The sequence below is a fragment of the Somniosus microcephalus genome, chromosome 16 (assembly GCF_052327205.1).
Source record: "Somniosus microcephalus isolate GS21.2 chromosome 16, FLI_Smic_1.0, whole genome shotgun sequence".
Classification (NCBI taxonomy): domain Eukaryota; kingdom Metazoa; phylum Chordata; class Chondrichthyes; order Squaliformes; family Somniosidae; genus Somniosus; species Somniosus microcephalus.
The window spans coordinates 48,005,946-48,027,155 of record NC_141002.1 but is presented as its reverse complement, the minus strand read 5'-3'; the positions used below and the strand labels follow the sequence as shown (position 1 = coordinate 48,027,155).

At 53.3% G+C, this 21,210-nt stretch overlaps 1 protein-coding gene across 1 annotated transcript in view; it reads right to left on the bottom strand.

The window, feature by feature from the left end:
* LOC147106133 (uncharacterized) overlaps positions 1-21,210 on the bottom strand; it is a 122,500-nt gene that overhangs the window by 42,400 nt on the left and 58,890 nt on the right. Inside the window, exons 12-15 of the mRNA XM_086008944.1 lie at positions 5,567-5,633; positions 3,126-3,220; positions 955-1,083; positions 367-481 (exon numbers count right to left, since the gene is read on the bottom strand). Coding sequence (XP_085865070.1) covers positions 367-481; positions 955-1,083; positions 3,126-3,220; positions 5,567-5,633 — 406 coding nt within the window. The remainder of the gene's footprint in view (positions 1-366; positions 482-954; positions 1,084-3,125; positions 3,221-5,566; positions 5,634-21,210) is intronic.

Here is a 21,210-nt window from a genome sequence, read left to right as displayed (position 1 = left end):
AATGAAATTCTAAGCACTGTTTCTGCTGCCTATAGAATGTCAGCCTTTCTGTGCAGAAGTTCAAATGAACATCATTGCCGTCTCAGGTTTGTTGGTTGGTCTCAGCACCCCGTTACGCTACACAGTAAAGAAACCAAAATTCGGCATTTACATGGTGCGTTTTACTGATTCACTGCAAAATAACTTGGGACTCGTTGGGCGTGCAGTCGTCTTAACTGTACCTGAATATTGGGACCACACCACACGCTGTAATCATCCACTGATTCATTGGGGAAGCATAACTACTATTTTTTTTTGTTTTGAAAGCCTGAGTAATTGATTTAAAACTCTACTTGATTCGCTTATGTACCTGGTGCAGTCCATTACCTGGTACTTTGTGTTCTTTCGCAACACTGCAGACATAATTGATAGTTGACGTGGGGATATTCCCATCTAGACACACAAATGAGGCTGATCGGAGTTGCTCCTCGAACTTGGAAACCTAACAAAGAACAAACAGTCTAGAAATACAGAAAGAATCACATTGAGGGAAACACGGAAACAAACTCTGTGGGAAAGAGAGGAGGAGATTGAGTCAATATCCCACAGAAATCATTTTAATTCCTCTTAACATTGGGTGTTTCTGGGTTTGTACCCATCAAAGACAGCAATAGTTATCCACGAATCCCGATTTTAACATAACTCGAGCGGGGGAACAAGGCGGTTTAGGCCGGACACCCATTTGATACCCCACCCGATTTAACTTTCCATTGACTTTGATGGACAGCACAGGCCAAGAACCAACGCAGGGACCTTCAGCTTTGTGTGGTTCAACACCACACCATGCACACGCCCAGAAAGCACTTGAGAGAGGAACAGATTGGTTTGATTCCCCTTTTGTTGTTCTGTATACAGTTTCTGAATCATAAGGCCCGCCACAGTCAGTATGGGCAGTGGATTGTGGGTTTCTCTTACATACTGCTCTGTTATCTGACGGTGAATGTCCATGTCTCCAAGGCCCAGTCTTAGCTCTCCAGTCGCTGTGATTACCGCACAGTACACTGCTGTGCTATGTTCTGGTAACACTGCCACGGCACCGGTATCCTTGAAAGAGGGAGAACGGTTTTGTTAATCTGAGTGCAGCCTGGTAGCACCGTACATAACACAGCCAGTAACACATGGTGTGTTATTCTACAATCACATGCAGTAGTGCTATACAGGCCAATGGCACATATGGGGCCATTTTCAACTTACCGCCAGAGTGTGAACAGGCGTTGTGGGTCGGACACCCGTTTTCCGTTTTCCGAGTGGCAGGCAGTGACTAGTGGGGTACCGCAAGGATCGGTCCCAGGACCCCAGCTGTTCACAATATATATTAATGATCTGGACGAGGGAATTGGATGTAATATCTCCAAATTTGCAGACGACACAAAGCTGGGCGGGAGGGTAAGCTGCGAGGAGGATGTCGGGAAACTCCAGTACGATTTGGACAGGTTGAGTGATTGGGCAGAAACATGGCAAATGCACTATAATGTGGATAAATGTGAGGTTATCCACTTTGGTGGCAAAAACAGGAAGGCAGATTATTATTTGAATGGCAATAGATTGGGAGAAGGGGAAGTGCAACGAGACCTGGGTGTCCTTGTGCACCAGTCGCTGAAGGTAAGCATGCAGGTGCAGCAGGCGGTTAAGAAGGCAAATGGTATGTTGGCCTTCGTAGCAAGAGGGTTCGAGTACAGGAACAAGGATGTCTTGCTACAGTTGTACAGGGCCTTGGTGAGACCGCACCTTGAGTATTGTGTGCAGTTTTGGTCACCTTACCTGAGGAAGGACGTTCTTGCCATGGAGGGAGTGCAGCGAAGATTCACCAGGCTGATACCTGGGATGGCAGGAATGACGTATGAGGAGAGATTGTGTCGATTGGGCTTATACTCACTGGAGTTTAGAAGATTGAGAGGGGATCTCATCGAAACCTATAAAATTCTGTCAGGTCTGGACAGACTAGATGCAGGAAGGATGTTTCTGATGGCCGGGGAGTCCAGAACCGGGGGTCATAGTCTAAGGATAAGGGGTAAGCCATTTAGGACTGAAATGAGGAGGAATTTCTTCACCCAGAGAGTGGTGAACCTGTGGAATTCTCTGCCACAGAGGGCGGTGGAGGCTAGTTCATTAAATATATTCAAGAAAGAGTTGGATATATTTCTTGAGGCTAAAGGGATCAAGGGATATGGGGAAAAGGCAGGGACAGGGTACTGAATTTGGATGATCAGCCATGATCACATTGAATGGCGGAGCAGGCTCGAAGGGCCGAATGGCCTACTCCTATCTTCTATGTTTCTATGGATTGACTTCAATGGAAAGGTTCTTGTAACGGGTGCACAACGCGCAGCACCAGTTTTATGTTCCAGCGGTAAGTTGAAAATGACCCCCATAATGCACAATATAGACATGTGTCTTATTTAGGGTTTGTAACAGAGTAATACCGTACAATATATGTAGGAGTACACTATACAGGAGTGCTATTTTAAATATTATTGTCGATAAATCACAGCTCAGGAACGACAGCAGTGAGTCTCCCTTCTCTCTCACCCCCAACTTACTGAAGGGAACAACATATCATTCTAACTTGGTGCTTAATATATTCACAAGCAAGTATACCTGGGCTGGTGCCTTTAAAACCTCCCTGCTTCACAGCAGAAGGCATTAAGCACGAGTCGGTTCTGCTTAACTGGATGAAACTGGCCCAGATGTCAGTTAGTAGTTGGACCATCAGAGGCCAGGGTAGCCGCACAGTACATGGGCGGGCCGGTGAAGTGTGAGGAATGTGTCTTCAGCCCATGGGAGTGCTGGGATGTAGGTTCAGCTCACCATCTCTCACACACTGTGAGGAGGTGTCGAGGCAAAGCCAGGCTCTTCTGCACAATGGGAAAAGGTAACAATCCCAGGCTGTGCTTTCACGTAGTAGTGGGTTTCAGACTGGCAGCCCCAGAGTGCAGTGTGCCCGTTTTCTCAGCTGAGTCACTGGCATCCTCAAGCAAAGGGAAGCTGGAGAAAAACTTCTTCACACATCCTAGGACAGTAGTAGTCTCTCGTATATTTAGAAAAGGATGCCTGCCCTGAGCTAAACACACAGCATGATGGCCTACCATGTGACTGCAAAAGCGAAGAACTGCGTCTCCATTGGCATCAGTCCCAATGGCGGAGATGAACAGTGGATTCAACCCCAGACGACTTAGACAGTCTGAAAAATAGATAGACATGTGCACACTGGTAATTGTGCAGTAAACTCTCCCTGCTCCCAGCTCTGTGGTATAGTTGGTCAATGAAACGGGCTGTAATCTGGGTCTACCAAAATGCTTAATTGCAACTGGTTAATTTATTGTGGTAGTAAATGCACTGAATGGGGTGATATTTTTGCACGACTAATCGTGTCTGCCCTTTAAATGTTTACAAACTGTCCTCAAGGAATGAAAGTGCAATGAGTGGAAAAAAGTTCTGACTGAAAAAATGGAGTAAACCGTGAATGTGAGGTGGAGAGTTTTTCACTGTGGCGATTCCTAACACACCAACATTAAGTTATCCTAACCAGAAGACAATGCCACTGTTAAAGTAGGGATAGGCAAACAATTCTTTTAAAGAAAAAAAATCAATATAAATGTAAAAGATGCTTGTTGTATGTTTACTTTCGCATCACAGGTGACGCACAACAACGAACCAATCAAGTTGCTTGGCCGAGCAACCCTGCCTGTTCTCTTGATATCTGCCATATTTTAATCTCAGTGCTGTCTGTGCTTATCGCTGTATCAGAATAAGATACCATATTTGTCAATGGAATAAGCAATGAATCTAACCGAGCCGCTTCAAATTTCTTATTGCCTCAATCATAGAGATGCAAGTACCTGCCTGCATTGAAACTATAAAAGCCAGGTCAGTGAGGGGTAAAATGTGGGTTCACAGAGTATTCTCACATGGTGAACACCTGATCTCATGGAGAGGTGTGGAGCATTGACTGGGAATTTCAACAGAAATGAAGGAAATCTGAAGAACCAATCGCTCCATGGCACCTCCTAGTGGCTGATTACAGCAGAATGGTGAGTACAAGTCCAGCAAATCCTCACATTATGTGAAGGTGTGTACTGCAGGGAGAAAGTGGAATAAAATAAATTATTTAAAAAAAAACTAGACACAGAACAAGAAGCGAGTTACTCTGCTTGAGTCATCTCAGCTCAGTTGATAGCACTCTCACCTCTGAATCAGACTTGAGCCCACTATGAACTTGAGCACATAATCGAGGCTGACACTTCAGTGCAGTACAGAGGGAGTGCTGCATTGTTGAAGGTGCCGTCTTTCAGATGAGATGTTAAACTGAGGCCTTGTCTGCCTGGTCCCGCCCCGCCCTATCTCTGTAACCTCCTCCAGCCCCATAACACCCACCCCACCCCCAAGATATCTGTGCTCCTCTAATTCTGGCCTCTTGACCATCCCCGATTGTAATCGCTCCACCATTGGTGGCCATGCCTTCAGCTGTCAAGGCCCTTAGCTCTGAAATTCCCTCCCTAAACCTCTCTACAGGAAACTTTCGTTTAAATGGCACCTAAATATCCGGAATTCTCTATTAACCAGCAAAATCCTCACTCCGAAAACAACAACCCAATAACCGGCAATGTTGCCGAGTCAGAGTCCGAGTCTCCTGCGGTGGCAGTTCTCCAAACTGCCACTACTCGGCTTCTTGGTGCTGTCGGAAGTCGGAACACCTCAATACCCCTGTAACAGGAGTCTGACTCTTCCGCGCTGCCGGTAGTCTCTTCTGATCCGCCATTTTACAGGGGTACTGTGTGTCTCCCACGCTGCTGGTAGTCATTGCATTGCATTACCCTCAACTGGCAGTACTGTACTTAATCAAGCATCTCCCACCATCCATTTAACACAACATTCTGTAGGCGAGTACCCAATTACTGAATACTGCACATTTCTTGATTTTTTTATTTTTCTTTGTTAAAAATAGCCTCGGTAGATAACCCTCTCCGTCATCCGGAATTTTTGATCAACCGGCAACACGCCGGTCCCGTCGGTGCCGGATATCAAAGAGTTTCCTGTACTTCTCTTTCCTCCTTTAAGACACTCCTTAAAACCTACCTCTTTGACCAAGCTTTTGGTCACCTGCCCTAATACCTCATGTAGCTCGGTGTCAAATTTTGTTTTCTAATACTCCTGTGAAGCGCCTTGGGACGTTTTACTACGTTAAAGGCGCTATATAAATACATTGTTGTTGTCAGGTGGATGTAAACGATCTCATGGCACTATTTGAAGAGCAGCATCATTCTCCCAGTGTCCTGACCAATATTCCTTCCTCAACCGACACCACCAAAAATAGATGGTCTGTTCATCTCATTTGTTGTGTGAAGGAACTTGTACAGCATCTGATGGGTGATGTCATCAAACGTTGGTGGCAAAAGCATTAACGACTTTGGTAACATCACCGCAGGAGCATAAAGAAATGATTTCCAGCTGGTTGTTGTATATCTTGTGGTTAATTATTCTCCTGTATCTCAATCCTAAAGGACCAAGGGAAGAGAAATCTCCGTACCTGCGAGGTTTCTGCCAACTCCCCCTAATGACTGATGTACAGTGCCATGGTTTGTGGGTCCGCCGAACTACAATATAGAAACAGCAAGCAGTTTACTTTGAAATGACAGACATCGCACCAAAGCCCATGGTTTTTATTTAGGTGTCAGACTTGGCTCCGTGGTAGCAATCTTGCCACGGAGGCAGAAAGTTGTGTTCAAGCCCCACTCCACTAACCTGAGCACATAGTCTAGGTTGATTCTTCAGTGCAGTACTGAGGGCGAGCTGCACTGTTTGAGATGCTGTCTTTCGGATGCGTCGTTAAACCAAAGACTCCCATCTGTCCTCTCAGGCAGACATAAAAGATCCCACGGATCTATTCTTTTAAGAGTAGAGGAGATCTCCTGGTGAACTGGGCAATATTTATCCCTCAACCAACACCACCAAAACAGATTATCTGCTCATTTATCTCATTGCGTTTGCATACATTACGACAGTGACTACATTTCAAAAGTACTTAATTGGCTATAAAGCGCTTTGGGACATCTTGAGGTTGTGAAAGGCGCTATATAAATGCAAGATCTTTCTCGCTTATTTGTGTAGACATAGTGTAAGCAGCTCATACGTAAATGAATGTCTTTGCCAGTGTGAAAATTAATTCACTGTGGCATTAATACTAGTTTTGTAATGGCACCGTATAATAACCAGACACCTGGCCCATTTCAGTGGCATAATCCGTATTCTAGGGTGAACAATCTTTCTTTTCTATTCAATTATTGCTCTACAGGGGGCTGTGCATGAACATCGATAACACAAGATGGCACTTGCATTTGATGAAGCAGTTGGTAGTGGAGGGCAGGACGCACCGAGTAGGGTTTGGATAATTTAACTACTGGAGAGAACAACAGACTGCCCAGAGAACTCAGGACTGGGTCTTTGAGAGCAGGACAGGGGGTGTAGGAAATGGAGGAGTTGTAACTGGAGAGTGGAATAGCCAAGATTGGTGGGACAGGCTATGTAGTGAGTCAAGCAAGTGGTAACTGAGGGTGCAAAAAGTTGTTTAGATCATAGAGACTTTGGTATTGGAGAGCAGGACGGGCTGTATTGGTGATGCGGCTGCTGCTGGTGAGCAATGCAGGCCATTTTGCGATGGTGGAATCAGCAGTGCTCATTTGCCTTGCATCTTTGACATGCAGTGACTGTATAAATGGTGGACACCGCCTGAATATTTGGGTAGGGCTTCTGTCCATAGGATGCTGTCTATACTGCCTCCATAACCTGAGGATTGAGACACAGCTGGAGCATTGTTTGAAGATAAGAATGAGATATTAGAGCAGCGGCAGTTCTGTACCTACTCCTTAAACAATGTGACCAGAAGGACTTACAACAAATGAGTGAGCTAGAACAGAAGTAATAACCTTACAAGCCAACTGGATTTTTAAACAGCATTTTTTTTGGCATTAACACTTTTAAAACCATTATCTTACAAGAATTAAATAACTTAACATTTGCTTTTGAAACAATACTTTATTCATGACTATTTCTCATGCAAACTCCTCCCTCTCTTGATGACCGAGTGAGCCTGGACTCCGCCCCTCTCTCAGTGTGATCAGTCAGTGAGCCTGTACCCCGCCCCTCTCTCAGTGTGATCAGTGAGCCTGTACTCCCCTCTCTCTCAGTGTGATCAGTGAGCCTGTACTCCGCCCCTCTCTCAGTGTGATCAGTGAGCCTGTACTCCGCCCCTCTCTGTGATCAGTGAGCCTGTACCCCGCCCCTCTCTCAGTGTGATCAGTCAGTGAGCCTGTACCCCGCCCCTCTCAGTGTGATCAGTCAGTGAGCCTGTACTGTGCCCCTCTCAGTGTGATCAGTGAGCCTGTACTCCCCCCTCTCTGTGTGATCAGTGAGCCTCTACTCCCCCGTCTCAGTGTGATCAGTGAGCCTGTACTCCATCCCTCTCTCAGTGTGATCAGTGAGCCTGTACTCCGCCCCTCTCTCATTGTGATCAGTGAGCCTGTACTCCGCCCCTCTCTCAGTGTGATCAGTGAGCCTGTACTCCGCCCCTCTCTCAGTGTGATCAGTGAGCCTGTACTCCCCACCTCTCTGTGATCAGTGAGCCTGTACTCCCCCCTCTCTGTGTGATCAGTGAGCCTGTACCCCGCCCCTCTCTGTGTGATCAGTCAGTGAGCCTGTACTCCGCCCCTCTCTCAGTGTGATCAGAGCCTGTACTCCCCACCTCTCTCAGTGTGATCAGTGAGCCTGTACTCCACCCTCTCTCAGTGTGATCAGTGAGCCTGTACTCCCCCGTCTCAGTGTGATCAGTGAGCCTGTACTCCGCTCTCTCTGTGTGATCAGTGAGTGAGCCTGTACTCCGCCTCTCTCTCAGTGTGATCAGTGAGTGAGCCTGTACTCCCCCCTCTCTCGGTGTGATCAGTGAGCCTGTACTCCCCCCTCTCTCAGTGTGATCAGTGAGCCTGTACTCCGCCCTCTGTGTGATCAGTGAGCCTGTACTCCCCCCTCTCTCAGTGTGCTCAGTCAGCCTGTACTCCCCTCTCGCTTGATATGATCAGTGAGCCTGTACTCCCCCCTCTCGCAGTGTGATCAGTGAGCCTGTACTCCGCCCCTCTCTCAGTGTGCTCAGTCAGCCTGTACTCCCCTCTCGCTTGATATGATCAGTGAGCCTGTACTCCCCCCTCTCGCAGTGTGATCAGTGAGCCTGTACTCCGCCCCTCTCTCAGTGTGATCAGTGAGCCTGTACTCACCCACCCCCCGTCTCTGTGATCAGTGAGCCTGTACTCCGCCCCTCTCTGTGATCAGTGAGCCTGTACTCCGCCCCTCTCTGTGTGATCAGTGAGCCTGTACTCCGCCCCTCTCTCAGTGTGATCAGTGAGCCTGTACTCCGCCCCTCTCTGTGTGATCAGTGAGCCTGTACTCCGCCCCTCTCTCAGTCTGATCAGTGAGCCTGTACTCCCCCCTCTCTCAGTGTGATCAGTGAGCCTGTACTCCCCCGTCTCAGTGTGATCAGTGAGCCTGTACTCCGCCCTCTGTGTGATCAGTGAGCCTGTACTCCGCCCCTCTCTCAGTGTGATCAGTGAGCCTGTACTCCGCCCCTCTCTGTGTGATCAGTGAGCCTGTACTCCGCCCCTCTCTCAGTGTGATCAGTGAGCCTGTACTCCACCCCTCTCTGTGATCAGTGAGCCTGTACTCCGCCCCTCTCGGTGTGATCAGTGAGCCTGTACTCCGCCCCTCTCTGTGTGATCAGTGAGCCTGTACTCCCCCCTGTGTGATCAGTGAGCCTGTACGCCGCCTCTCTCTCATTGTGATCAGTGAGACTGTACTCCGCCCCTCTCTGTGTGATCAGTGAGCCTGTACTCCCCCGTCTCAGTGTGATCAGTGAGTGAGCCTGTACTCCCCCCTCTCTGTGTGCGCAGTGATCCTGTACTCCACCCCTCTTTCACTGTGATCAGTGAGCCTGTACTCCCCCCTCTCTCGGTGTGATCAGTGAGCCTGTACTCTGCCCCTCTCTGTGTGATCAGTGAGCCTGTACTCCACCCTCTCTGTGTGATCAGTGAGCCTGTACTCCCCGCCTCTCTCAGTGTGATCAGTGAGCCTGTACTTCCCCCTCGCTTGGTATGATCAGTGAGCCTGTACTCCCCCCTCTCGCAGTGTGATCAGTGAGCCTGTACTCCGCCCCTCGCTCAGTGTGATCAGTGAGCCTGTACTCACCCCCCCGTGTGATCAGTGAGCATGTACTCCCCTCTCTCTGTGTGATCAGTGAGCCTGTACTCCGTCCCTCTCTCCATGTGATCAGTGAGCCTGTACTCCGTCCCTCTCTCTGTCTGATCAGTGAGCCCGTACTCCCCCCTCTCTGTGTGATCAGTGAGCCTGTACTCCCCTCTCTCTGTGTGATCAGTGAGCCTGTACTCCGTCCCTCTCTCCATGTGATCAGTGAGCCTGTACTCCGCCCTCTCTGTGTGATCAGTGAGTGAGGCTGTACTCCGCCCCTCTCTCAGTGTGATCAGTGAGTGAGCCTGTACTCCCCCCCCCCCTCTCTGTGTGATGAGTGAGTGAGCCTGTACTCCCCCCTCTCTCGGTGTGATCAGTGAGCCTGTACTCCGCCCCTCTCTCAGTCTGATCAGTGAGCCTGTACTCCGCCCTCTCTGTGTGATCAGTGAGCCTGTACTCCGCTCTCTCTCAGTGTGATCAGTGAGCCTGTACTCCCCCCTCGCTTGGTATGATCAGTGAGCCTGTTCTCCACCCTCTCGCAGTGTGATCAGTGAGCCTGTACTACCCACCCCGTCTCTGTGTGATCAGTGAGCCTGTAATCCGCCCCTCTCTGTGTGATCAGTGAGCCTGTACTCCCCCCCTCTGTGTGATCAGTGAGCCTGTACTCCCCCCTCTCTGTGTGCGCAGTGATCCTGTACTCCACCCCTCTTTCACTGTGATCAGTGAGCCTGTACTCCGCCCTCTCTCAGTGTGATCAGTGAGCCTGTTCTCCCCGCTCTCTCAATGTGATCAGTGAGCCTGTACTCCGCCCCTCTCAGTGTGATCAGTGAGCCTGTACTCTGTCCCTCGCTCAGTATGATCAGTGAGCCTCTACTCCCCCCTCTCTGTGTGATCAGTGAGCCTGTACTCCGTCCCTCTTTCCGTGTGACCAGTGAGCCTGTACTCCGCCCCTCTCTTGGTGTGATCAGTGAGCCTGTACTTCCCCCTCTCAGTGTGATCAGTCAGTGAGCCTGTACTCTGCCCCTCTCTCAGTGTGATCAGTGAGCCTGTACTCCGCCCCTCTCTGTGTGATCAGTGAGCCTGTACCCCGCCCCTCTGTGTGATCAGTCAGTGAGCCTGTACTCCGCCCTCTGTGTGATCAGTGGGCCTGTACTCCGCCCCCTCTCAGTGTGATCAGTGAGCCTGTACTCCCCCCTCCTCTGTGTGATCAGTCAGCCTGTACTCACTCCCCCGTGTGATCAGTGAGCCTGTACTCCGCCCCTCTCTCAGTGCGATCAGTGAGCCTGTACTCCCCTCTCTCTCTGTGTGATCAGTGAGCCTGTACTGCGTCCCTCTCTCCATGTGATCAGTGAGCCTGTACTCCCCCCTCTCTCAGTGTGATCAGTGAGCCTGTACTCCCCCCTGTGTGATCAGTGAGCCTGTACTCCGCCTCTCTCTCATTGTGATCAGTGAGCCTGTACTCCGCCCCTCTCTGTGTGATCAGTGAGCCTGTACTCCCCCCTGTGTGATCAGTGAGCCTGTACTCTGCCCCTCTCTCAGTGTGATCAGTGAGCCTGTACTCCGCCCCTCTCTCAGTCTGATCAGTGAGCCTGTACTCCGCCCCTCTGTGTGATCAGTCAGCCTGTACTCCACCCCTCTTCCACTGTGCTCAGTGAGCCTGTACTCCGCCCCTCTCTCAGTGTGATCAGTGAGCCTGTACTCCGCCCCGCTCTGTGTGATCAGTGAGCCTGTACTCTGCCCCTCTCTGTGTGATCAGTGAGCCTGTACTACCCCCTCGCTTGGTATGATCAGTGAGCCTGTACTCCCCCCTCTCGCATTGTGATCAGTGAGCCTGTACTCCCCCCTCTGTGTGATCAGTGAGCCTGTACTCCCCGCTCTCTCAATGTGATCAGTGAGCCTGTACTCCCCCCTCTCTCAGTCTGATCAGTGAGCCTGTACTCCGCCCCTCTGTGTGATCAGTCAGCCTGTACTCCACCCCTCTTCCACTGTGCTCAGTGAGCCTGTACTCCGCCCCTCTCTCAGTGTGATCAGTGAGCCTGTACTCCGCCCCGCTCTGTGTGATCAGTGAGCCTGTACTCCCCGCTCTCTCAATGTGATCAGTGAGCCTGTACTCCCCCCTCTCTCAGTGTGATCAGTGAGCCTGTACTCCGTCCCTCTTTCCGTGTGATCAGTGAGCCTGTACTCCGCGCCTCTCTCAGTGTGATCAGTGAGCCTGTACTCCCCCCTCTGTGTGATCAGTGAGCCGGTACTCCGCCTCTCTCTCATTGTGATCAGTGAGCCTGTACTCCGCCCTCTGTGTGATCAGTGAGCCTGTACTCCGCCCCCTCTGTGTGATTAGTGAGCCTGTACTCCGCCCCTCTCTCAGTCTGATCAGTGAGCCTGTAATCCCCTCTCTCTGTGTGGTCAGTGAGCCTCTACTCCCCCCTCTCTGTGATCAGTGAGCCTGTACCCCGCCCCTCTCAGTGTGATCAGTCAGTGAGCCTGTACTCTGCCCCTCTCTGTGTGATCAGTGAGCCTGTACTCCGCCCCTCTCTCAGTGTGATCAGTGAGCCTGTACTCCGCCCTCTCTGTGTAATCAGTGAGTGAGCCTGTACTCCGCCCCTCTCTGTGTGATCAGTCAGTGAGCCTGTACTCTGCCCCTCTCTCAGTGTGATCAGTGAGCCTGTACTCCCCGCTCTCTCAGTGTGATCAGTGAGCCTGTACTCCATCCGTCTCTGTGTGATCAGTGAGGCTGTACCCCGCCCCTCTCTGTGTGATCAGTCAGTGAGCCGGTACTCCGCCCCTCTCTCAGTGTGATCAGTCAGTGAGCCTGTACTCCGCCCCGCTCAGTGTGATCAGAGAGCCTGTACTCCCCCCTCTGTGTGATCAGTGAGCCAGTACTCCGCCTCTCTCTCATTGTGATCAGTAAGTGAGCCTGTACTCCCCCCTCTCTCGGTGTGATCAGTGAGCCTGTACTCCCCCCTGTGTGATCAGTGAGCCTGTACTCCGCCTCTCTCTCATTGTGATCAGTGAGCCTGTACTCCGCCCCTCTCTGAGTGATCAGTGAGCCTGTACTCCCCCGTGTGATCAGTGAGCCTGTACTCCGCCTCTCTCTCATTGTGATCAGTGAGCCTGTACTCCCCCGTCTCAGTGTGATCAGTGAGCCTGTACTCTGCCCTCTCTGTGTAATCAGTGAGTGAGCCTGTACTCCGCCCCTCTCTCAGTGTGATCAGTGAGCCTGTATTCCGCCCCCTCTCAGTCTGATCAGTGAGCCTGTACTCCCCCCTCTGTGTGATCAGTGAGCCTGTACTCCGCCCTCTCTCAGTGTGATCAGTGAGCCTGTACTCCGCCCCTCTCTCAGTGTGATCAGTGAGCCTGTACTCCGCCCCTCAGTGTGATCAGTGAGCCTGTACTCCCCCCTCTCTGTGTGATCAGTCAGTGAGCCTGTACTCCGCCCCGCTCAGTGTGATCAGAGAGCCTGTATTCCCGCCTGTGTGTGAGATCAGTGAGCCTGTACTCTGCCCCTCTCTCAGTCTGATCAGTGAGCCTGTACTCCACCCCTCTCTCAGTCTGATCAGTGAGCCTGTAATCCCCTCTCTGTGATCAGTGAGCCTGTACTCCGCCCCTCCCTGAGTGATCAGTGAGCCTGTACTCCGCTCCTTTCTCAGTTTGATCAGTGAGCTTGTACTCCCCCCCCCCCCTCTCTCAGTGTGATCAGTCAGCCTGTACTCACCCCACCGTGTGATCAGTGAGCCTGTACTCCGCCCCTCTCTGTGTGATCAGTGAGCCTGTACTCCGTCCCTCTCTCCGTGTGATCAGTGAGCCTGTACTCCGCCCCTCTCTCAGTCAGATCAGTGAGCCTGTAATCCCCCCCTCTGTGATCAGTGAGCCTGTACTCCCCCCTCGCTTGGTATGATCAGTGAGCCTGTACTCCGCCTCTCTCTGTGTGATCTGTGAGCCTGCACTCCCCCCTCTCTTGGTGTGATCAGTGAGCCAGTACTCCGCCCCTCTCTCAGTGTGATCAGTGAGCCTGTACTCCGCCCCACTCTGTGTGATCAGTGAGCCTGTACTCCGCGCCTCTCGCTGTGTGATCAGTGAGCCTGTATTCCGTCCCTCAGTGTGATCAGTGAGCCTGTACTCCGCCCCTCTCAGTGTGATCAGTCAGTGAGCCTGTACTCCGCCCCGCTCAGTGTGATCAGAGAGCCTGTACTCCCCCCTCTGTGTGATCAGTGAGCCTGTACTCCCGCCTCTGTGTGAGATCAGTGAGCCTGTACTCTGCCCCTCTCTCAGTGTGATCAGTGAGCCTGTACTCCACCCTCTCTGTGTGATCAGTGAGTGAGCCTGTACTCCGCCCCTCTCTCAGTGTGATCAGTGAGTGAGCCTGTACTCCCCCCTCTCTCGGTGTGATCAGTGAGCCTGTACTCCGCCCCTCTCTCAGTCTGATCAGTGAGCCTGTACTCCACCCCTCTCTCAGTCTGATCAGTGAGCCTGTAATCCCCTCTCTGTGATCAGTGAGCCTGTACTCCGCCCCTCCGAGTGATCAGTGAGCCTGTACTCCGCACCTCTCTGTGCGATCAGTGAGCCTGTACTCCGCTCCTTTCTCAGTTTGATCAGTGAGCTTGTACTCCCCCCCCCTCTCTCAGTGTGATCAGTCAGCCTGTACTCACCCCACCGTGTGATCAGTGAGCCTGTACTCCACCCTCTCTGTGTGATCAGAGAGTGAGCCTGTACTCCGCCCCTCTCTCAGTGTGATCAGTGAGTGAGCCTGTACTCCCCCCTCTCTCGGTGTGATCAGTGAGCCTGTACTCCGCCCCTCTCTCAGTCTGATCAGTGAGCCTGTACTCCACCCCTCTCTCAGTCTGATCAGTGAGCCTGTAATCCCCTCTCTGTGATCAGTGAGCCTGTACTCCGCCCCTCCGAGTGATCAGTGAGCCTGTACTCCGCCCCTCTCTGTGTGATCAGTGAGCCTGTACTCCGTCCCTCTCTCCGTGTGATCAGTGAGCCTGTAATCCCCCCCTCTGTGATCAGTGAGCCTGTACTCCCCCCTCGCTTGGTATGATCAGTGAGCCTGTACTCCGTCTCTCTCTCAGTGTGATCAGTGAGCCTGTACTCCGCCCTCTGTGATCAGTGAGCCTGTACTCCGCCCCACTCTGTGTGATCAGTGAGCCTGTACTCCGCGCCTCTCGCTGTGTGATCAGTGAGCCTGTATTCCGTCCCTCAGTGTGATCAGTGAGCCTGTACTCCCCGCTCTCAGTATGATCAGGGAGCCTGTACTCCCCCCCCCTCTCTGTGTGACCAGTGAGCCTGTACTCCGCCCCTCTCTCTGTGATCAGTGAGCCTGTACTCCGTCCCTCTCTCAGTGTGATCAGTGAGCCTGTACTTCCCCCTCGCTCAGTGTGATCAGTGAGCCTTTACTCCGCCCCTCTCTGTGATCAGTGAGCCTGTACTCCGCCCCTCTCTCACTGTGATCAGTGAGCCTGTACTCCCCCCCCGTCTGTGTGCGCAGTGATCCTGTACTCCACCCCTCTTCGACTGTGCTGTGAGCCTGTTCTCCGCCCCTCTCTGTGTGATCAGTGAGCCTGTACTCCGCCCCTCTCTGTGTGATCAGTGAGCCTGTACTCCGCCCCTCTCTGTGTGATCAGTGAGCCTGTACTCACCCCTCTCTCAGTGTGATCAGTGAGCCTGTACTCCGCCCCTCTCTGTGTGATCAGTGAGCCTGTACTCCCCCCTCTCTGTGTGATCAGTGAGCCTGTTCTCCCCGCTCTCTCTGTGTGATCAGTGAGCATGTACTCCGCCCCTCTGTGTGATCAGTGAGCCTGTACTCCGCCCCCTATCAGTGTGATCAGTGAGCATGTACTCCGCCCCTCTGTGTGATCAGTGAGCCTGCACTCCGTCCCTCGCTCAGTGTGATCAGTCAGTGAGCCTGTACTCCGTCCCTCTCTCTGTGTGATCAGTGAGCCTGTACTCCGTCCCTCTCAGTGTGATCAGTGAGCCTGTACTCCGCCCTCTCTCAGTGTGATCAGTGAGCCTGTTCTCCCCACTCTCTCAATGTGATCAGTGAGCCTGTACTCCCGCCTCTGTGTGAGATCAGTGAGCCTGTACTCCGCCCCCTCTGTGTGATTAGTGAGCCTGTACTCCGCCCCTCTCTCAGTCTGATCAGTGAGCCTGTAATCCCCTCTCTCTGTGTGATCAGTGAGCCTGTACTCCCCGCTCTCTCAGTATGATCAGTGAGCCTCTACTCCCCCCTCTCTGTGTGATCTGTGAGCCTGTACTCCGCCCCTCTCTCAGTGTGATCAGTGAGCCTGTACCCCGCCCCTCTCTCAGTGTGATCAGTGAGCCTGTACTCCGCCCTCTCTGTGTAATCAGTGAGTGAGCCTGTACTCCGCCCCTCTCTCAGTGTGATCAGTGAGCCTGTACTCCCCCCTCTCTCGGTGTGATCAGTGAGCCTGTACTCCGCCTCTCTCTCATTGTGATCAGTGAGCCTGTACTCCGCCCCTCTCTGAGTGATCAGTGAGCCTGTACTCCCCCCTGTGTGATCAGTGAGCCTGTACTCCCCCGTCTCAGTGTGATCAGTGAGCCTGTACTCTGCCCTCTCTGTGTAATCAGTGAGTTAGCCTGTACTCCACCCCTCTCTCAGTGTGATCAGTGAGCCTGTACTCCGCCGCTCTCTCAGTGTGATCAGTGAGCCTGTACTCCGCCCCCTCTCAGTCTGATCAGTGAGCCTGTACTCCCCCCCTCTGTGTGATCAGTGAGCCTGTACTCCGCCCCTCAGTGTGATCAGTGAGCCTGTACTCCCCCCTCTCTGTGTGATCAGTCAGTGAGCCTGTACTCCGCCCCTCTCAGTGTGATCAGTCAGTGAGCCTGTACTCCGCCCCGCTCAGTGTGATCAGAGAGCCTGTACTCCCCCCTCTGTGTGATCAGTGAGCCGGTACTCCCGCCTCTGTGAGATCAGTGAGCCTGTACTCTGCCCCTCTCTCAGTGTGATCAGTGAGCCTGTACTCCGCCCCTCTCTCAGTGTGATCAGTGAGTGAGCCTGTACTCCCCCCTCTCTCGGTGTGATCAGTGAGCCTGTACTCCGCCCCTCTCAGTCTGATCAGTGAGCCTGTAATCCCCTCTCTGTGATCAGTGAGCCTGTACTCCGCCCCTCCCTGAGTGATCAGTGAGCCTGTACTCCACACCTCTCTGTGCGATCAGTGAGCCTGTACTCCGCTCCTTTCTCAGTTTGATCAGTGAGCTTGTACTCCCCCCACCTCTCTCAGTGTGATCAGTCAGCCTGTACTCACCCCACCGTGTGATCAGTGAGCCTGTACTCCCCTCTCTCAGTGTGATCAGTGAGCCTGTACTCCGACCCTCTCTCCGTGTGATCAGTGAGCCTGTACTCCGTCCCTCTCTGTGTGATCAGTGAGTGAGCCTGTACTCCGCCCCTCTCTCAGTCAGATCAGTGAGCCTGTACTCCCCCCTCGCTTGGTATGATCAGTGAGCCTCTACTCCCCACTCTCTGTGTGATCTGTGAGCCTGCACTCCCCCCTCTCTTGGTGTGATCAGTGAGCCAGTACTCCGCCCCTCTCTCAGTGTGATCAGTGAGCCTGTACTCCGCCCCACTCTGTGTGATCAGTGAGCCTGTACTCCGCGCCTCTCGCTGTGTGATCAGTGAGCCTGTATTCCGTCCCTCAGTGTGATCAGTGAGCCTGTACTCCCCGCTCTCAGTATGATCAGGGAGCCTGTACTCCCCCCCCCCCCTCTCTGTGTGACCAGTGAGCCTGTACTCCGCCCCTCTCTCTGTGATCAGTGAGCCTGTACTCCGTCCCCCTCTCAGTGTGATCAGTGAGCCAGTACCCCGTCGCTCTCTCAGTGTGATCAGTGAGCCTGTACTTCCCCCTCGCTCAGTGTGATCAGTGAGCCTGTACTCCGCCCCTCTCTGTGTGATCAGTGAGCCTGTACTCCGTCCCTCTCTGTGTGATCAGTGAGCCTGTACCCCGTCGCTCTCTCAGTGTGATCAGTGAGCCTGTACTCCCCCCTCTCTCAGTATGATCAGTGAGCCTGTACTCCGCCCCTCTCTCACTGTGATCAGTGAGCCTGTACTCCGCCCCTTTCTGTGTGATCAGTGAGCCTGTACTCCCCCCCGTCTGTGTGCGCAGTGATCCTGTACTCCACCCCTCTTCGACTGTGCTGTGAGCCTGTTCTCCGCCCCTCTCTGTGATCAGTGAGCCTGTACTTCCCCCTCGCTCAGTGTGATCAGTGAGCCTGTACTCCGCCCCTCTCTGTGTGATCAGTGAGCCTGTACCCCGTCGCTCTCTCAGTGTGATCAGTGAGCCTGTACTCCCCCCTCTCTCAGTATGATCAGTGAGCCTGTACTCCGCCCCTCTCTCACTGTGATCAGTGAGCCTGTACTCCGCCCCTTTCTGTGTGATCAGTGAGCCTGTACTCCCCCCCCGTCTGTGTGCGCAGTGATCCTGTACTCCACCCCTCTTCGACTGTGCTGTGAGCCTGTTCTCCGCCCCTCTCTGTGTGATCAGTGAGCCTGTACTCCGCCCCTCTCTGTGTGATCAGTGAGCCTGTACTCCCCCTCTCTCATTGTGATCAGTGAGCCTGTACTCCCCCCTCTCTGTGAGCAGTGAGCCTGTACTCCCCCCTCTCTGTGTGATCAGTGAACCTGTACTCCCCACTCTCTGTGATCAGTCAGCCTGTACTCCGCCCCTCTCTGTGTGATCAGTGAGCCTGTACTCCCCCCGGTCTGTGTGCGCAGTGATTCTGTACTCCACCCCTCTTCGACTGTGATCAGTGAGCCTGTACTCCCCCCTCTCTCAGTATGATCAGTGAGCCTGTACTCCGCCCCTCTCTGTGTGATCAGTGAGCCTGTACTCACCCCTCTCAGTGTGATCAGTGAGCCTGTACTCCGCCCCTCTGTGTGATCAGTGAGCCTGTACTCTGTCCCTCTTTCCGTGTGATCAGTGAGCCTGTACTCCCCCCTCTCTTGGTGTGATCAGTGAGCCTGTACTCCCCCCTCTCTGTGATCAGTGAGCCTGTACTCTGCCCCTCTCTCAGTGTGATCAGTGAGCCTGTACTCCGCCCCTCTCTGTGTGATCAGTGAGCCTGTACTCCGCCCCTCTCTCAGTGTGATCAGTCAGTGAGCCTGTACTCTGCCCCTCTCTCAGTGTGATCAGTGAGCCTGTACTCCCCGCTCTCTCAGTGTGATCAGTGAGCCTGTACTCCATCCGTCTCTGTGTGATCAGTGAGCCGGTACTCCGCCTCTCTCTCACTGTGATCAGTGAGTGAGCCTCTACTCCCCCCTCTCTGTGTGATCTGTGAGCCTGTACTCCGCCCCTCTCTCAGTGTGATCAGTGAGCCTGTACCCCGCCCCTCTCTCAGTGTGATCAGTGAGCCTGTACTCCGCCCTCTCTGTGTAATCAGTGAGTGAGCCTGTACTCCGCCCCTCTCTCAGTGTGATCAGTGAGCCTGTACTCCCCCCTCTCTCGGTGTGATCAGTGAGCCTGTACTCCGCCTCTCTCTCATTGTGATCAGTGAGCCTGTACTCCGCCCCTCTCTGAGTGATCAGTGAGCCTGTACTCCCCCCTGTGTGATCAGTGAGCCTGTACTCCCCCGTCTCAGTGTGATCAGTGAGCCTGTACTCTGCCCTCTCTGTGTAATCAGTGAGTTAGCCTGTACTCCACCCCTCTCTCAGTGTGATCAGTGAGCCTGTACTCCGCCGCTCTCTCAGTGTGATCAGTGAGCCTGTACTCCGCCCCCTCTCAGTCTGATCAGTGAGCCTGTACTCCCCCCCTCTGTGTGATCAGTGAGCCTGTACTCCGCCCCTCAGTGTGATCAGTGAGCCTGTACTCCCCCCTCTCTGTGTGATCAGTCAGTGAGCCTGTACTCCGCCCCTCTCAGTGTGATCAGTCAGTGAGCCTGTACTCCGCCCCGCTCAGTGTGATCAGAGAGCCTGTACTCCCCCCTCTGTGTGATCAGTGAGCCGGTACTCCCGCCTCTGTGAGATCAGTGAGCCTGTACTCTGCCCCTCTCTCAGTGTGATCAGTGAGCCTGTACTCCGCCCCTCTCTCAGTGTGATCAGTGAGTGAGCCTGTACTCCCCCCTCTCTCGGTGTGATCAGTGAGCCTGTACTCCGCCCCTCTCAGTCTGATCAGTGAGCCTGTAATCCCCTCTCTGTGATCAGTGAGCCTGTACTCCGCCCCTCCCTGAGTGATCAGTGAGCCTGTACTCCACACCTCTCTGTGCGATCAGTGAGCCTGTACTCCGCTCCTTTCTCAGTTTGATCAGTGAGCTTGTACTCCCCCCACCTCTCTCAGTGTGATCAGTCAGCCTGTACTCACCCCACCGTGTGATCAGTGAGCCTGTACTCCCCTCTCTCAGTGTGATCAGTGAGCCTGTACTCCGACCCTCTCTCCGTGTGATCAGTGAGCCTGTACTCCGTCCCTCTCTGTGTGATCAGTGAGTGAGCCTGTACTCCGCCCCTCTCTCAGTCAGATCAGTGAGCCTGTACTCCCCCCTCGCTTGGTATGATCAGTGAGCCTCTACTCCCCACTCTCTGTGTGATCTGTGAGCCTGCACTCCCCCCTCTCTTGGTGTGATCAGTGAGCCAGTACTCCGCCCCTCTCTCAGTGTGATCAGTGAGCCTGTACTCCGCCCCACTCTGTGTGATCAGTGAGCCTGTACTCCGCGCCTCTCGCTGTGTGATCAGTGAGCCTGTATTCCGTCCCTCAGTGTGATCAGTGAGCCTGTACTCCCCGCTCTCAGTATGATCAGGGAGCCTGTACTCCCCCCCCCCCCTCTCTGTGTGACCAGTGAGCCTGTACTCCGCCCCTCTCTCTGTGATCAGTGAGCCTGTACTCCGTCCCCCTCTCAGTGTGATCAGTGAGCCAGTACCCCGTCGCTCTCTCAGTGTGATCAGTGAGCCTGTACTTCCCCCTCGCTCAGTGTGATCAGTGAGCCTGTACTCCGCCCCTCTCTGTGTGATCAGTGAGCCTGTACTCCGTCCCTCTCTGTGTGATCAGTGAGCCTGTACCCCGTCGCTCTCTCAGTGTGATCAGTGAGCCTGTACTCCCCCCTCTCTCAGTATGATCAGTGAGCCTGTACTCCGCCCCTCTCTCACTGTGATCAGTGAGCCTGTACTCCGCCCCTTTCTGTGTGATCAGTGAGCCTGTACTCCCCCCCGTCTGTGTGCGCAGTGATCCTGTACTCCACCCCTCTTCGACTGTGCTGTGAGCCTGTTCTCCGCCCCTCTCTGTGATCAGTGAGCCTGTACTTCCCCCTCGCTCAGTGTGATCAGTGAGCCTGTACTCCGCCCCTCTCTGTGTGATCAGTGAGCCTGTACCCCGTCGCTCTCTCAGTGTGATCAGTGAGCCTGTACTCCCCCCTCTCTCAGTATGATCAGTGAGCCTGTACTCCGCCCCTCTCTCACTGTGATCAGTGAGCCTGTACTCCGCCCCTTTCTGTGTGATCAGTGAGCCTGTACTCCCCCCCCGTCTGTGTGCGCAGTGATCCTGTACTCCACCCCTCTTCGACTGTGCTGTGAGCCTGTTCTCCGCCCCTCTCTGTGTGATCAGTGAGCCTGTACTCCGCCCCTCTCTGTGTGATCAGTGAGCCTGTACTCCCCCTCTCTCATTGTGATCAGTGAGCCTGTACTCCCCCCTCTCTGTGAGCAGTGAGCCTGTACTCCCCCCTCTCTGTGTGATCAGTGAACCTGTACTCCCCACTCTCTGTGATCAGTCAGCCTGTACTCCGCCCCTCTCTGTGTGATCAGTGAGCCTGTACTCCCCCCGGTCTGTGTGCGCAGTGATTCTGTACTCCACCCCTCTTCGACTGTGATCAGTGAGCCTGTACTCCCCCCTCTCTCAGTATGATCAGTGAGCCTGTACTCCGCCCCTCTCTGTGTGATCAGTGAGCCTGTACTCACCCCTCTCAGTGTGATCAGTGAGCCTGTACTCCGCCCCTCTGTGTGATCAGTGA